This window comes from Octopus sinensis, linkage group LG19, assembly GCF_006345805.1.
Source record: "Octopus sinensis linkage group LG19, ASM634580v1, whole genome shotgun sequence".
Taxonomy (NCBI): domain Eukaryota; kingdom Metazoa; phylum Mollusca; class Cephalopoda; order Octopoda; family Octopodidae; genus Octopus; species Octopus sinensis.
The window spans coordinates 5,979,900-5,997,399 of record NC_043015.1 but is presented as its reverse complement, the minus strand read 5'-3'; the positions used below and the strand labels follow the sequence as shown (position 1 = coordinate 5,997,399).

The window sequence follows — 17,500 nt, the reverse complement described above, 5'->3', positions numbered from 1 at the left end:
AAAGATAGATAGATAGGTAGGTAGGTATATAGAAAGATAGATAGATAGATAGATAGATAGATAGATAGATAGATAGATAGATAGATAGATATATAGATAGATAGATAGATAGATAGTGCACCGGTATTGAAAGTGGAAACACATATCTGCAAAGGGAACTTCATTTCCAGAAAGATGTGTAATCTCCAAACATAGTACAAAGTAAAAATATTTATCATTCGCCAAATAAATTATAACGTGAAAATACATCGAATTCTCGAAGTATCCGTCTAAGTAATCATGCATAAGTCCGACTTTTAACTGAATGGAAGCAAATCATTTGTTTTCCATTCAGCAAGATTTAGTTTAATGTAAAAATAAAATTCCTAAAAAGTAAAAAAAAAAAAAGAAATATAAAAAAGCAGTCACGTTTAAATATTGTACAGCTTTTAATGCATATCATAAATCTCAAATCAACATCTCAAAAATGACACAAATATTAAATATCTGAGCACACTCATGTGTATATATATATAAAGAGATATATAAAAAAAAATCTCTTCTCTGGCATTCTCTCTTGCAATATATTTTTACATATACAAATATTGAGGCACACATGTGTGTACGTATATGCATCTGTGTGTCTATGTATATGTGTATGTGTGTGTGTGTATGTGTGTGTGTGTGTATGTGTGTGTATTCGAATACTCGTAAATATTATGCACAGTTATTTTTTGTGTAATTCTTTTATTTATTTTTGACACTGTATTATCATAAAAAAGAAACTGGTAAAAATCTACGTTCTCACATGACGGAAGAACATTCAAAATTGGTAGCCAGAACAAACAAAAAAATGTGTAGTAAGGAAAAAAAGCAATTTAGATTATATATATATATATATTCTAGATATTCATTTTGCTTAGTATTATTGACATGAGTTTTAGGAAGATGCCTCGTGGTCATTATTTTCATAACTTTTTTTTTCCTCAATATCAGATTTGCTGCATTAAACACGTGTATTCCTCCAATGCAGGAAAAAACGGAAAATCAGATACCCGCCTTGGATGTAGTTTTTCGGCTGCCTTTATGAATGGTATATTTCTGTACTGTTATAGATTACCTGGGGTTATATACCAAACACCTTTGCGGAACTCTGATTTACGCGCTGCATATAATCCCTCATCTTCATTTTAGGCATTTTTTTTTTCAAATTTTGGTGAATTCCCGTGTATAGAATATAAATTCGCAAAAGTTTTTTCTGAAAATTCCCCAAAATAAAAAAAAAAAAGTTAAAATTAGTGATATGCCGTGCGTAAAGCAAGATTCCACCAACACCCTATATTGTTACTATACGATGGTGGAGGCGCAATGGCCCAGTGGTTAGGGCAGCGGACTCGCGGTCATAGGATCGCGGTTTCGATTCCCAGACCGGGCGTTGTGAGTGTTTATTGAGTGAAAACACCTAAAAGCTCTACGAGGCTCCGGCATGGTGGTGATCCCTGCTGTACTCTTTCTCCCACTCTTACTTCCTGTTTCTGTTGTACATATATTTCAAAGGGCCATCCTTATCACTCTCTGTGTCACGCTGAATATCCCCGAAAACTACGTTAAGGGTGCACGTGTCTGTGGAGTGCTCAGCCACTTACACGTTAATTTCACGAGCAGGCTGTTCCGTTGATTCGGATCAACCGGAACCCTCGTCGTCGTAACCGACGGAGTGCAAAAGGAGGACTATACGATGGTGCGGTGCGGGTCATTGCTGAAGACTATCGTGACAAGAGGTGTGGAGTGGCAGAAAGCAAAGGTCCAGAAAATACGTTTATTGACAGAGAGTGGACCAGAAACAAGAGCCTAGCTGTTTGTATGCGTGCAGAACAACACAAACAGCAATACAAAGTGTCTTGACAAACCAGCCCCTGGGCACATGGACGAACCTGCTTGATGGCCGATAGTGAAAAATGTATTATCTGTTAATAATAAGGTAGTGAGGTGGGAGAACTCTTACTGCATTCTGAGTTCAAATAATTACAGGAGAAAACAAATGTCAACAAGTGATATTTCTTTATTTTTCTTTTTTTATAGGTAATAAAGTATTTTTTTGTATCTTCTAATGCTTAAGTTTAATTCCACCGCTTTCCAATAGCACCTACTGTCGTATTTCCGTTATTTATAACATTCTTCAAGCTCCGAGCATAAATAAAAAATCACCACCGTAAATAGACAATTTCAGAATCATTGAGTCACCTACTTATCAATCAATCAATGTCACTAGCACGAGAAGGTCGTAGGTGCACACAGAGAAACGCAAGCTCTCCCACTCAATTCTTCTTTACTATTCAGCCGACCTGATGTTTTCCAACATTTTCATCCTGTTCATTCTTTGATGTTACACTTCCACCTACTTTCTGGTCTTTTTTATACCACTAAAACACCAACGTTAGTCTCTACATCTACAACGCTTTTCATTTGCTTAACGGAATTATAATATTGATTTCTCCTTCTTGACAGAAAAGTCGTCATGTACTACACTATTAGGTACGCTTTTCTCTCTTAGATGTTCCCACTTAAAGATTTTGAATTTTGCAATAACATAAGTCGTTAAGTATATTCTGTAAACCTCTTCTCAAATATAACCTTCACCGAGTTTATGTCCTCTTCCTTTATTCGAGTCTATATTTATTTTACTTCTTTTTTTGTAGCAGTCGTTTAGACCCATGCAATTAATTAACTGAACATAGCTACATTAAATTGTGTTCAAGATCTTCATCATTCTAGCTTTGTTTTTTCTTTCGAGTTAACCTAGAGTAATATGGACTATGATAACTGTTTCTTATTTAAATCACTAGCAAGTGATACTAGAAAGATTTGGCAGATACTTCTAGGAAGTTAACAGGTTACATAGGTAACTTGTATGATACTCCATATCACCGAAAGTTCACGACATTGAAGTCCAATAGTTTAAAGACATTAAAATTCATTTAATGAAAATGATTTGTGTTTCATAAACGGAACAATTCTGTGTAAACATACGTAGGTGTAACTGTGTGGTTAGAAGTTTGGTTTATCCCTATATGGTTACGGGTTCAGTCCCACTGAGTGGCACATTGGGCAAGTGTCTTCCATTATATCCTCTGGCACACTAAATCCTTGTGAGTAGATTTGGTAGACGGAAAATGACAACTGAAAGAAGCTCATTGTATATATATATATATATATATATAATATATATATATATATGTGTGTGTGTGTGTGTGTGTGTGTGTGTGTGTGTGTGTGTGTGTGTGTATGTGTGTGTGCGTGCGTGTGTGTATGGGTGTACTGTTGTATGTTTATGTTGCCCCCACCATCGCTTGACAAAAAATGGTGGTGTGTTTACGTCCCCGTAACTTAGCGGTTCGGTAAATATGTGTGTGCACGTGTGTGCGTATATGTATACGAATATAAAAAGGAGGGCAGGCTAGAGAGAAGAGAGAGAGAGAGAGCGAGCCAATGAGTTTACATTTCACTCATAGCTCAGTGATCTCGCGTCTTGTCAATGTCCTGTCTTCTTAAAGCATACAGACATGCCTTCGCCAGTGTGTGTAGGTGCGCGCGCACATTTGAGAAGATAGAGTGTTCGCTCGTCTTTTGACCTTTGACCTGTAATGGATGTCAACTTAATTGGTTCATGTGGAAGCACGCTTTCATTGTTGTTATTGTTGCGTTATTCTGCGGCGAGCTGGCATAATCGTTTTGAGTTCAAACTCCGCCGAGTTCGACTTTGCTTTTCATGCTTTCGGGGTCCATTAAATAACTACCAGTTACGCACTGGGGTAGAGGCAATCGACTTATACCCTTTGTTTGTCCTCTCTGTTTAGCCCCCTGTGGGCAATAAAGAAATAAAATATCAACCAAATAGCACCGTTACAAATCAACTGTATTATTTCTTTTTAATAGTTTTCATACAGGGACAATTATATATCTTTATTTTGCTCTGAGCTTTCAAGAAGGTGTGTGTATGCATGTGTTACTCCTGATTTATTTATTTATTTATCATTATTATTTCTTTTGTGATATCAGCAACCTAGAAACTTTTATTTATAGATTTATTCATTTTGTGGTGAGGTTTGTTTCTAGAAAGCAATTGTCGATTCGTATCACTTTTAATTTTCTTTAGTATTGCTTTCCAGCAAATAATGGGCCAGGACTCATGCTGTACACTTCTCTGAAAATAGGTTTACTATGCCTGGTTGTTATTTTCCTCTCATTGTTACTCTAAGCTAGAAAATGAAGTAAGGGGTATATTTCCTTTTTAACATCATAAGTTTTCTTTGTTTCAGTATAAGGATAAATGATGATGATGGCAATGTCTCAAGGTCGAGGATGATGGTCTTCGCGCAAATTTACTGGTGAGTCCGTAGGTGACCGATAAGACCAATTCTTGCTTGAAAAGATCGGTCGCAGTGCGGACATCTAGTGCCAGAAGGGAGAGTCGCACGTCGTTGTTGTTGGCGCTCCTTCCGTCGTCGTCTTTTCTCCTCCAGCTCTGCAGACCTTTTCGACTCGAAAGTCGCCGTTCCCTCATGGATGGTGGTTTTCCAGAGTGGTCTGTTTTTTGCCGTTTCCTCCCAGTTAGTGAAGGATAAAATATAAGGATAAATATAAGGATAAAATATACCACAACGATAAAATTTTACTCCAGCTTTCCCTATATTAGAACCAAAGATATTTCGATCTGTAGAAGATTTCGTTATTGCACCTAATGCTGTTGTTGCTCTTGTAGCTGCCGTAGTTGCTGTGCTTCTTGTTAGTCCCCACCAATCGCTGACCTTTTACATGTAACGCTCTATATGTAACCATTCATTATTTTGATGGTATCTAAGGCGGCGAGCTGTCTTTACGTTCAGAATTCAAGTTACGCCGAGATCGACTTTGCCTTTCATACTTTCTGGGTCGATAAATTAAGAACCAGATGCGTACTGGGGTCGATCTAATCGACTGACCCTCTCCCCCAAAATTTCAGGCCTTCTCCCTCGAGTAGAAAACAATATTTTGTATGTCCATGAATTATATTAGCCTGTGTTATTACAACTGATGAAAGATATAATCAGAAAAAAGACGATGACGTATGTGACGTAGAGTACGAGTAATTGATATATCAACTGATGCCATGTAAAAATTGAAGTAAGATATCAAGGAAAATTGAAACCTAAAATACAGTTACTTCTGTATAGAAAACAAAGTATGATATTTAGCTTTAAGTAAGCCCTTGTAAGATATTGGAACATCACAAACATAATTCCTATAAATTAATATTAAAAGCACGTTAATGAATACTTCACAATTGATATAGTTATAGGCAGGAACACATTTGATAGTTCCTATTAAATAGACGAAACAAAGGCTATTGTCTTTTTATTCTACCTTGAATGTGATTCTGATTTATTTGGTCAAGTGGAAAAAGCAGCAAAGCAAAAAAGAAGTGTCTCCAGCCGATTTTATTTTTCCATAACTTTCTTTAAAAATGCATATTTTTAATGAAACTTTTGAAGAGAAATATTTTTGATGTTACAGATTACGATTGTGTTGGAAAAAGTTTCACAAAATTCTTTTGAAGAGTTTCGGAAAATCACTCCCTCCAGAATTGTGTCTCCTCAAAACATTCTTTAAAATGCAACTTTTTTAATGAAGTTTTCCAGATCTACGCTTTCGAGTGTGTGGAGTAAGATTATTTTGATAAAATTTGAGAGGGAAAAAAAAATTAATCGTAATCTACACCATCGAAAACTTATCTCTGGAAAATTTCTTAAAAAAAAAATTCACATTATAAAGAAAAAAAAGATTGTTTTGATGTTCTTCAAAAACAGATTTTCTTTTTCAAATTTTTTTTTTCCTCTTAAAATCGTAATCTGCATCTAAAATGTAACGCTGGAAAATTTCATTCAAAAAGTATGCATTTAAAAAAAAAAATTATGGAGAAAGAATGGTAACGAAGTCGGCGGTGGGTGTACTTCTGCAGTTATGCCGAGAAGTACTTGGTTTTCTTGAGCATGACATGCCTTCAACGAATGAATGCAGCACTCACTGGTTGTTTACTTTTAACACTGCTAAAACAATACTTCCTTCCATTAATCGCTGTTCCTATGCTAGATACTCTGCTTCGGAGCTTTTCTAATCCTCATCTTTCGGATTTCAATTTCTTTAAAAATCTTAGTTCAATAGTTATATTACATCGGTTGCTTTAAACTTTCGTACGCTATATTTGGTACAAGAAATTTATGTTGATTTCAAATTTTGACACAAGGCCAGCAACTTTGGGGAAGAGAGTTAGTGGATTAGACTGATCCCGTTGCTCAACTGGTACTTATTTTATCGAGCCTAAAAGGTTGAAAGGCAAAGACGAACCCGGCGGCGTATGAGCTTAGATCATAAAGTCGGAAGAAATGCCGCTATGCATATTTTCCAGAAAGTTTAACGGGTCTGCCAACTCGCTTCCCTCAAGTAACTAATAATATTGGATATTATTATATAATATAAAGATAAGGCAGCAAGCTGGCAGAATCGTTAGTACGCTGGACGAAATGCTTAGCGGTATTTCGCCCGCCGCTGCGTTCTGAGTTCAAATTCCGCCGGGGTTGACTTTGCCTTTCATCCTTTCGGGTTCGATAAATTAAATACCAGTCGCACACTGGGGTCGATATCATCGACTTAATCCGTTTGTATGTCCTTGTTCGTCCCCTCTGTGTTTAGCCCCTTGTGGGTAGTAAAGAAACAGGTATTTCGCCTGTCTTTACATTGTGAGTTCAAATTCCGCCGAGGTCGACTTTGCCTTTCATACTTTCGGGGTCGATTAAATAGGTACCAGTTACGCACTGGAGTCGATATAATCGACTTAATCCGTTTGCCTGTTCTTGTTTGTTCTGAGTGTGTGTGTGTGTGTGTGTGTGTGTCTCTATGTTTGTCCCACCACCATCGCTTGACAACCAATGTTGGTTTGTTTACCTCCCCGTAACTTGGCGGTTCGGCAAAAGAAACCGATAGAAGAATTACTAGGCTTACAAGAATGTGTCATGGGACCGATTAAATGACTGAAACAAATAAAAGAATAAAACAAAAAAAGAACGCACACACATATTTATATATATATATATATATATTATATATATATATATATATATATATATATATATATATATATATAGGTCTCATATATGTATAAATATTTGTGGGTCTTATATATATATACATATACATATGTATATTTATGTATATGTATATACATAAATTCGCACACACAGCATGCACCTAATAATTTCCATTTAAATGACTAAACAGTTACAGTACCAGTTTTATTCCATTGGGAACCCGACCAATATTAACAAGAATAAGAAATGAGAACAATTGACAGTAGTCATTAACAAGCATGACATATCTTGTGTTATATTAGAATTACCAAATGAATCATACAACTCAATTATCTTATGATAATAGTTTCCATTGTCGGGAATGTTTGATTATGCATTCAGATCGTAAATAGTTTAACGTTCAGTAAACAGCATTACTCTTGTTAATTATTTATATATAGCTGCATTCTCTATTAATTTCGTTTCCTTCACACATGCCCTAGAAGCTTGTTTTACAACGCAAACAGAGATAACGATAATTCGTTGTCCCAGGAGATTCAAAATGTTAATGATTAACAACAGAACTGAACCCATTTTGTTAAAGCCACACTGAATAAATTATATTTGATTAATAATAGATTATAACTGGCAATCAAATTTATGCGTATCGGTTTAATGCATAATCAGTAGTGGGCAGTATGCTAAAGAATACATTATCACATAGTAATAATATACTATTATAAAATGGAATACATAATTTGATAACTGACTCTAGTTAAGTTATATTATGCATCTCGTATCAAGTTATAGTGAATATTTCAGTATTCTTAACAAACATGAGAAAAAATAATTATATTTCACAGCCTAATTGAAAATTCTGTGCTGGAAGTGAGAGGTATTACAAGAATTTTATATCATTTTAAAATATATATTCTCTCTATTTGTTTCGTGGAGGCACATGGCCTACTGATTAGAGCAGCGGACATTTTTAAACATGATGGCCACCGCTACTAATTATTATTTTTAGTAATTTTTACCCTATATATTTATACACACACACACACAAGCACAGATACATGTTTATATCTATCTATCTATCTTTCTAAGACTTGTGAGTGGATTTGGTAGAAGGAAATTAAAACAATCCCATCGTAATTAGACTGGACCGGAAACCACGTTCTGAAAAACGAGCCTCCGCCTATTAGAAAGAATAATTCTTGAAATGCTGGTATTATGGGTTCACACATGGTTATATGATGGATAAAGAAGATTTCCCAGTGTTATTATTGTGGCTTTTAAAAGTATCGAGAATATTTCTGCAACTATTTCTCTATGTTCCTTCTCTGTTGCAACGTTAATTATTTAAAATAACAACTGCGAATCCTGATAAACGTTGAGGGTTTCGATTTAATTAAATGAAACATAAATAAATAAAATGCAAAAAAACAAAGACTATGATAACATATTTCAAAGTAAAATAATAAAACGAATAATAAAGAGATGGTTATATTTAAAGAGGTTCTTCATTAATTTTAAATTAATCAAAATCCTATTAAATAGAATTAAAATTGGACACACACAAAGAAAAATGTGAAGAAAATCCAACATTGGCAAACAACCATAGTAATTTATACAAAATATATAAAACATATATGATAAAGACATTTCAAACAAACTACTGAATATTAATGGAAAGGTTAATCATAGCAGCTCCGATTTCCTATGTTTTGTACAAACTATTTATTGGTAAGATATCTTTTCTGTTATCAATGAAAATATTTAATTATTTCTATCAGCGTATTCTTGTTAGTTTCCGCAAATATTTATTGTGCTTCATTACTAGGAGTATTGGAGAATTAGGTCGTAACATTATTATTCTTTGGAGCTTTTTATGGGCTTCTGATGCGAAGTAAAGATCATGCTGGAGCACGAAAGATAAACAAAAACGAAAAGAAAGAAAAACGAAAGTAAATAATGAATTTCATATTTGATTATTAGGCATTTGATTAATTCCCTTTATTATTATTCCAATAGAGTGAGATATATGACAGTTACTTAAGCTTTACTAATTTTCAATTTGCTAAACTGAAAGAAATCCGACGTCGGTAGAAAAACAGAATCCAAATATTTGGTGTAGAGCGAGATGTCAAACAAGAAACGGATATCACATTGCAAGGAAATTGAAGTAGAGTAAAAGCATGTCGTGAAGAAGTGGGGATTGAAGGGGGCACACAAATAGAACATTATAAAAGATTAAGTTTCACAAAAGGGCTAAAGAACGTAAGAGAAAGCAAATAAGGTACCCCTGAAAGGAATATGGAATATATTGTAAATATACACTCGTGCACACGTAGGTACAATCATGTGTTCCTAAACACACGCTTGGTAAGAAGTTCGCTTCCCATTCTCATACTTCCGGGTTCAGTGCAACTGAGCAAGTGTCTTCTACTATTGCCCTAGGCCGACCAATACCTTGTGAGTGGATTTGGTATACGGAAACTGAAAGTATCACGTCATAGATAGATAGGTAGATAGACAGATAGACATATAAAGACTGAGAGAGAGAGAGAGAGAGAGTGAGTGAGAGAGTGCAATGTGTGTAACTATGTGTATGTGTCTTTGCGTTTGTTTGACCACCACCATCACTTGATGGCAAGTTTGGCTGTTTACGTCCCCGAAAAATAGCGGTTCGACAAATTGACACCGATAGAATAAGCATCAGGTTTAAAGTTATGTGCTGTCGTCCTTGCATGGCTGCAAGAATGTGTGTGTGAATGTGTGTGTGTGTGTGTGTGTGTGTGTGTGTGTGTGTGTATGTGTGTGTGTTTGTGCGTGTGTGTCTGTATGCATGTAGGCATGCATGCTTATCCAGGCATACAGTGTATTTTCAGATAAATCACTGTCATGTTGCACGCAATAGCGCGTTTAATAGCTAAAGGAGATATAAGTCAATTCATTCTTGGATATCCCGTGCCTAAATAAATAATAAATAAAGAAGACCCCTAACAAAAACGATGGTCACAGTATGTAAATCTTAAATAATAAATATATCCCCTCTTTCACACTACTGGAGGGACAATCAACAACAATCCAACGATGATTATTCATGTAGAGAATACAACCTACATTCTAGCTGCTATATATTAACTGAAACTGCTCGGAAATAGCAATCGAATTTTTTTATCTAATCCCATCTGGCAGTGTTAATATGGCAACCTTCCGGAGCTGTTATCACAACGGACAAAATGCTAAGCAGCGTCCAGCCTGTCTTTTCGTTCTGAGTTCAAAATTCGCAGAGGTCGGCTTCGCCTTTCATACTTTCAGGTTCGATAAAATAAGTAGCAGTTGACCACTGGGATCAACGTAATCTCTTTCTTTACTAAACACAGAGAGGACAATCAATGACAGACGAACAGATTAAGTCGATTATATCGACCCCAGTACGTAACTGGTACTTATTTAATCGACCCCGAAAGGATGAAAGGGAAAGTCGACCTCGGCGGAATTTGAACTCAGAACGTAGCGGCAGACGAAATACCGATAAGCATTTCGCCCGGCGTGCTAACGATTCTGCCAGCTTGCCGTCTTAATCACTGGGATCAATGTAATCGACTTACATTCACCCCCCGATATTATAGGCCTTGTGCCAAAATCTGAAACCAATATATATATGATATATGACACTTGAAGAGTGGTCCGTGATTTTCTATATAAGAATAAATGACGGTATAGTCATTAGTCTAAATACCACACACCCCACCAACAGCAACACCAGCAGCAGCAAAAACAACCACACCAACAGATGTATGGGTCTTAAGTATGTATAGCAGAAATTTCCTTTGTTAATGATACTTTCAAATTTAAGGACTAGGCCAAGAGGTTTGGAGTGTGGGTTTGTCATTTACACCGATACAAGCACTTGATTGGTATTTTATTTTCTCCACGAAAAGATTTCAGGCAAAATTAACCACGGCTGGATTTGAAGAGCCCTAACTATCCTTCAGTACATAAAAGTAATAAATGTATTAAAACTAAACCAAGATCCAGAGTTCGCTTTGATGTATTGATGTAAAATACGGTCGTTATACACACACATACTTGAACACAGCTGGAGGCACATACAAACACTCGCATTTAGAAAAATGATAAGTAAACGAAAGGCTGTGAGACTGTCTATATATATAAAAAAATATTCAGTGAGAGTGACAAGTTCGTAAAGGTCAATGAGGGAAAGAAGACAAACACACAATCGGGGAGCTGTTAGAACAGCCTACGCTTTGTGTGGGCAAACAAGTATGTACACATACAAACTAATAAGGGTATAAAAAATATAAACAATATAAACAAAAATAAACGATAAGCGAGTGGGGGTGTTAACATTAAATATAAGAGGTGTTAATGAGTCCATCGGCATCTGCGTTACAGAAATACATAGACTGACAAGAGTAAGTGACTTGGACTTGTGTCTACTACTTACGAGGTTAATATTAGATAATCGAGAAGCTCGCTATATTGCATGTGTGTAATACTCCATAATACGCAGTTAATTTGCCCAATGTTACCCCGTATCAATTAATTCCATATCGAAATTGCTGTTATTCATTATTTTCCAGCATTAATGAGTGCAAAATACACATCGTCCTTCCAAAGTATCTAATAGAAATATAAGATTATGCAAGCATAACTTTAGCCGATATATATATGTATGTATGTATGTTATGTATGTATATGTATGATTGATTGATTGATTCTAGTTTCAGCTCATCAGCTGTGGCCATGCTGGGGCACCGCCATTTATATGTATATATATATATATATATATATTATATATATATATATATATATATATATATATATATATATATAAAGTGTAGGTGCCATACGTTGTGGTATATATTTATAAAAAAGAAGTTTAAAAACGCCACTATATAAAATAATTATTTATTTTCTTGGAGATTAAAATTTATCTTATAATGTGGCTTTTTCAAACTTCTTTTATGTATATATATATATATATATATATATATATATATATATAATTACAATTCTGAATATGACGATGTAAATGATATTAAAGACTAAGCTGTTGACAATCTTATGATCTGTATTTCCAAATTTCCATGTCCGGTCGCCAATCTAGAACTAACAACCGAATCTTCTTTAAGTCACAAAACAACGATGCAATCCTAGATATAGACACAGATTGGATGCTAACAGCTCTAATTCTTTTCATCGCTGGCCTTATGAATATGGGTTGACCGTAGCTAAACAAAAGCAAAAACGAAACTGGAAGACAAAAACAACAACAATAACAATTCATTTCACTCTTTAAAGCGATTGACACTTCTTTATGGAAACCTTTACATCGTGCTGATTTAATCCCACTAACATGTCGAGGTGAAAATTTTCAAGAAGATAATATCAGACCCCCACATAATTCTGCCAAGCTTACAGTATGTAAAGAAATATAAAGAGATTCGTATGACATATTTATGTTAATGGAAACATCTGCAAAAAACTTAAGTTTCTTGTTGCGCACAAATTAAAAAAATATAACATGATAACGACAAGTCTGTTAGTTGATGTTAATGATGATAAAATGTCGAAAATAAGTAATATAGACTTGTAATAATGACAATGTTGATGTTAAATCAATCTGGGTTCGTTTATGTGGTTGACTGCAATTTTGGAATTATTGCTACCATTAATATCATCACCCTGCTAACGTTAGTAAAGAAACAAATAAAAGCTGGTGAGGGGACGAGAAACTATCTATTTCTGCTTGCAGCTATAAAGTTACTTAAAACAATGAATATACGGCACCTGTTACTAAGCTCTACAAGTTCGCAAGTGAATACTGTTAAAAATAAAACAACAAACATTATATATGTATGTATGTACACACACACACACACACATATAGGTAGATTGATAGTTAACGAGATAGATAGATATATAGATAGATAGATAGATAGATAGATAGATAGATAGATAGATAGATAGATATCTGGAAACATGGATTGATACATACATAAATAGATAGGCGGATAGAGAAATATCGATATATATATATATATATATATATATATATATATACATTGTGACCAGCGATATGTAGCAACATCTGGTAGCCTGATCAGTCACGTTGATCATGATGATATATATATTATATATATATATATTATATATATATATATATATATATATTTTTCGTTGTGCTTATTGTCCTGTATCTCTTCTTTTTTTGCTTGTCTTGTTCCTTGGTTTGTGTCTATGTTTTTCGTCTCTCTATGTGTTCGACGTCTTTTTGGTGTCCTGTACACATATATGCGTGTATATGTACATGTAGAGGTAGGTACGTACATATATGTTTATATATATGCATATGTTCTATTTTATTAACATATTATACGACTAAACGCACGCACCCTATTAAGTAAGATTGTTCTGTTTATCAAGTTAGCCTTGATATTAACTCTCACGCGACTCTGCATCTTTCTTTCTCTCCCATTCCCTTTTTCGTCTTTTTTCCCTCACTTAACTTGTCTCTTCCTCTCTCTCTCCCCCTCACCGTTCTTCATGGTCTCCTCGCACCATTCCCCTTCTTCTCTCTCTTCCTCTTGCTCCTCCTCCCCCATTCCCGTCGTCCATCTGCGACGATACTTCCGTCGTAACTGCTATCCTGTCTTTTCTCGCCCGCCTTCTAAGGCTACTGGTCGACATTCTTTCTCTCTCGTCGTCCACTATAATCCAGCGTTTGCAATACTTTTTTCGTCTGGCGTTATCTTGTTCTCCTTGTCCTGTCTCTCACTGTTATATATTTATTTTCCCACTGTTTATATATATATTTTTTACTGTTTATATGTTTGTACTGTCGTTACCGTCTTGCTTTTTTTACCCCTCTGCGAAAAGATCTCAGAATTTTAATTGATTTGCTTTTCGCAGGAAGGAAGTTTCTTCGAAGTATACGTCTCGCTTTTATCCTTCGAAACGTTTAGTAGATGAAACCTTAGCGACTGAAGAAGGGGATTTTTCGTTGTGCTTATTGTTCTGTATCTCTTTCTTTTTTTGCTTGTCTTGTTCCTTGGTTTGTGTCTATGTTTTTCGTCTCTCTATGTGTTCGACGTCTTTTTGGTGTCCTGTACACATATATGCGTGTATATGTACATGTAGAGGTAGGTACGTACATATATGTTTATATATATGCATATGTTCTATTTTATTAACAATATATATATATATATATATATATATATATATATATATATATATATATATATGTAAATATATGTGTAAATATGCATGTATATTCACATACATACACACGTACATATATATATATATATATATATATATATATATATATATGTATATACACACACACAGAGTGTCTCAATAAAATGTATAAGCACTTTGAATACTTATGAAGGCAATATTTATTAGTATACCTAGTTTTTTAAAGAGTAATATGATCTACAGACATAGCTGAAAAGCATTTAAATACCCATGAAATGTTTGCACAAATTAAATAATTTAAATCAAGTAGAATCCATTTGATTCGATTCTTTAAAGATTTTGCTATCGTCTGTTTTCAAATTAATATCTAGCGGTAAGTAAAAGAATCAATAACGGGAAGAAACATGTCATTAGGTATTTGAGTGCATTCTTGGTCAATGGGATCTCTCAATTCAACAAACTTATTAATGATTCAAGAGATGGTTACTCGCGTAGATGGGTGTGATTGAAATTGTCTTTTATAATGTCTTTGGACTTCAACTGTGTTTCATACTTCCAATAGCATTTTCGGGTGAATTTCATGTGTTCAACGCTAAGACTCCACGTTATCATCTATTCTTATTGGCAAATGTGAATTATCTACTGATAAGTATCGCCTTTGTAGGTATTTAAAGTGTGTATACATTTTATTGAGACCCTCTGTATATATATATATATATATATATATATATATATATATATATATATATATATATTGTTATATTTCGGAATGGTCATATTGCCAGTTTAGCCAATAAAACACACGCACTATATATTTGGTGTTATTTTGCTTAGTGTGTTATTTATTTTTTACATTAAACTTAATCTTATTTCGGCCAGAGTTCTTTCGTCACACTCCTGTGACCGTATCAGTGGTCCTTTGTTTTCTTCTTACTTATTTGTGTCTCTCCTTACTAACCGTCAGCCATTCCGAAATATAACAATATCTGTTTCAACACACGACTTCACATAAAAAATCTTGCACAACAAATATTTAAACGTACATATATATATATATATATATATATATATACAGAGTATCTCAGTAAAATGTATACATATTTTGAATACCTAGAAGACGATATTTATTAGTATATCTATTAGAATATGTATATATATACATACACACACACACACACACACACACACATATATATATTATATATATATATATATATATATATTATATATATATATATATATATATATATATCGACATACACACATACATGTGTACCTGGCTTTTTTATATTGGAATAGTTAACTCTTGTATTCTCTTTTCATGGATGAATGTATAAATGTGGCAAGTAATCTCTTCAATAAGAGAAGAGTTCTCTTGAGAAAAGCAAAATAAGATTTAGAATATTGAATATCTTCTTGCGATGGAAATATAATAAGGTTTTTGGAATCCTGTAATGTTTTTGAACCGGTATTAAATGTGTGCCCATTTTCAGGTACTTAAAGGTATATGAAAGGGAAAATCCCCTGAGGTCATCATTTACAAAATCTAAAGAACTACATTTGACTTACGAGTGGCTACGATACACTGATTATGTGTGTGTATATGTATGTGTGATCGTTTATCTTTAGAAATTATTCACCCGCCTGCTACTTTACACAGTGTAGGTCTTATGCCCAAGAATTTACACGCATCACTTTGCGTCACACTTTAATATACGCTGATGTGTATGTTGGGAAATATATCTATCTAGCAGTTACCCAATATCTTATAGCTAAAAACATTAGAATTTTGTAATAATTCTAATTACTGTAATTATTTCATGTATATGTAATAATATAATTGCATTTATAACTGTAATTATATTATGTATATGTAATATAAGGTTGTCCCAAAAGTTCGTAGAAAGTCTTGGAAAATAATGGTCTTTATTTTGAGGAATAATTTTTGTTGTTTTTGTTAGTACTTGGCGAGTAAAAATTCAATTTTCGCAAGTGTTTACGAACTTTTGGGACAACCTAATAATATAATTGCATTTAGTATAAACTTGTGTTTATATGAATTGATGATATTTTTCTATTCTTCTAACAGGTTTCTTGAGCACGGGGGATGGTACTGCCTCTGGTAACTACGCCACACTTGATCAAATCGCAGCGTTACATTGGCTGAAGGAAAACATTGAGAGCTTCAACGGCGACAAGCAGAGGGTGACGCTGTTCGGACATGGTCATGGGGCGGCGTTGGTGAATCTCTTGTTAGTTTCACCTGTTACGAAAGGTCAGTCGAGTCTAGTTTAATTTTCTTGTGTTTTTAACCCACCGTTAAAAAAAATACTAAACAAAAACTATAAATAAATAAATAAAATTCGAAAAAAATTAAGAGAAAACAAACCAAACAATTAAGCATTTTGAAGAAATAACTGAAAAAGTTTGATTGTTTCTCTTGTATTTTTGTACATATTTTTTTCTGTTTTCACACATTTGTAGTAATATGCATGACGCTGGTGTAAACCTGTCTCACTCTGTCCAAGTTCTTTGTTCTGCCATTTCTTTTTTTCACTACTATCTATCTCTATATATCTCTACGCTCTCTCTGTCTCGGTCTGTCTCTATGCCCGTCTTTTATTATTTTTTTATGATTTATTTACTAATTATTTCTTATGATTTTTTCTGCTGCTACCTCCCTTTCCCCCCTCCAATTAACAAATACTCTAATTCTATCAAAAAATTCGATCAAGCAAAGACTTCACTCACCAACTTTCCGACGATTTTCAGCTTTGGTCAGTGTTTCTATCTTTACTTTTTTTCTTCCCCTTTACCATCTCTTCGAAAACAATCTTCCATATCTCGCTACATCTCGTTATGTTTTTTATACTCTGATATCTTTCTTGTTCTTTTTTCGGTCTATATTCTCTCTTAATTTATATTCTTTAGTGTCTTGGACGCATCTTTAGTGAACTCATTAGTTTTTCGCTCCTACAACCACTTACACATCTAAATATACTTCGTCTATACTTTCTTTTCGATTTCTTATATATCATTATCCTTACATTATCAATCATATATCTTCTCTTATATATCTTGTGGACTCTCTTCCTTCAAATCTGCGACTTTTTTTTCCTCTATACATTTCTCTATTTTCTACGTGCGATATTCTTGCTAAAAGAGGTAAGAGAGAGAAGTAC

At 34.1% G+C, this 17,500-nt stretch overlaps 1 protein-coding gene across 2 annotated transcripts in view; it reads left to right on the top strand.

Annotated features, from left to right (window-relative positions):
- The window catches only part of LOC115222245 (neuroligin-4, X-linked-like), a 666,739-nt gene that overhangs the window by 530,797 nt on the left and 118,442 nt on the right, over nt 1–17,500 (top strand). For both annotated transcript variants that reach the window (XM_029792404.2, XM_029792403.2), the window contains exon 3: nt 16,408–16,593. In XM_029792404.2, the coding sequence (XP_029648264.1) occupies nt 16,408–16,593 (186 nt within the window). The remainder of the gene's footprint in view (nt 1–16,407; nt 16,594–17,500) is intronic.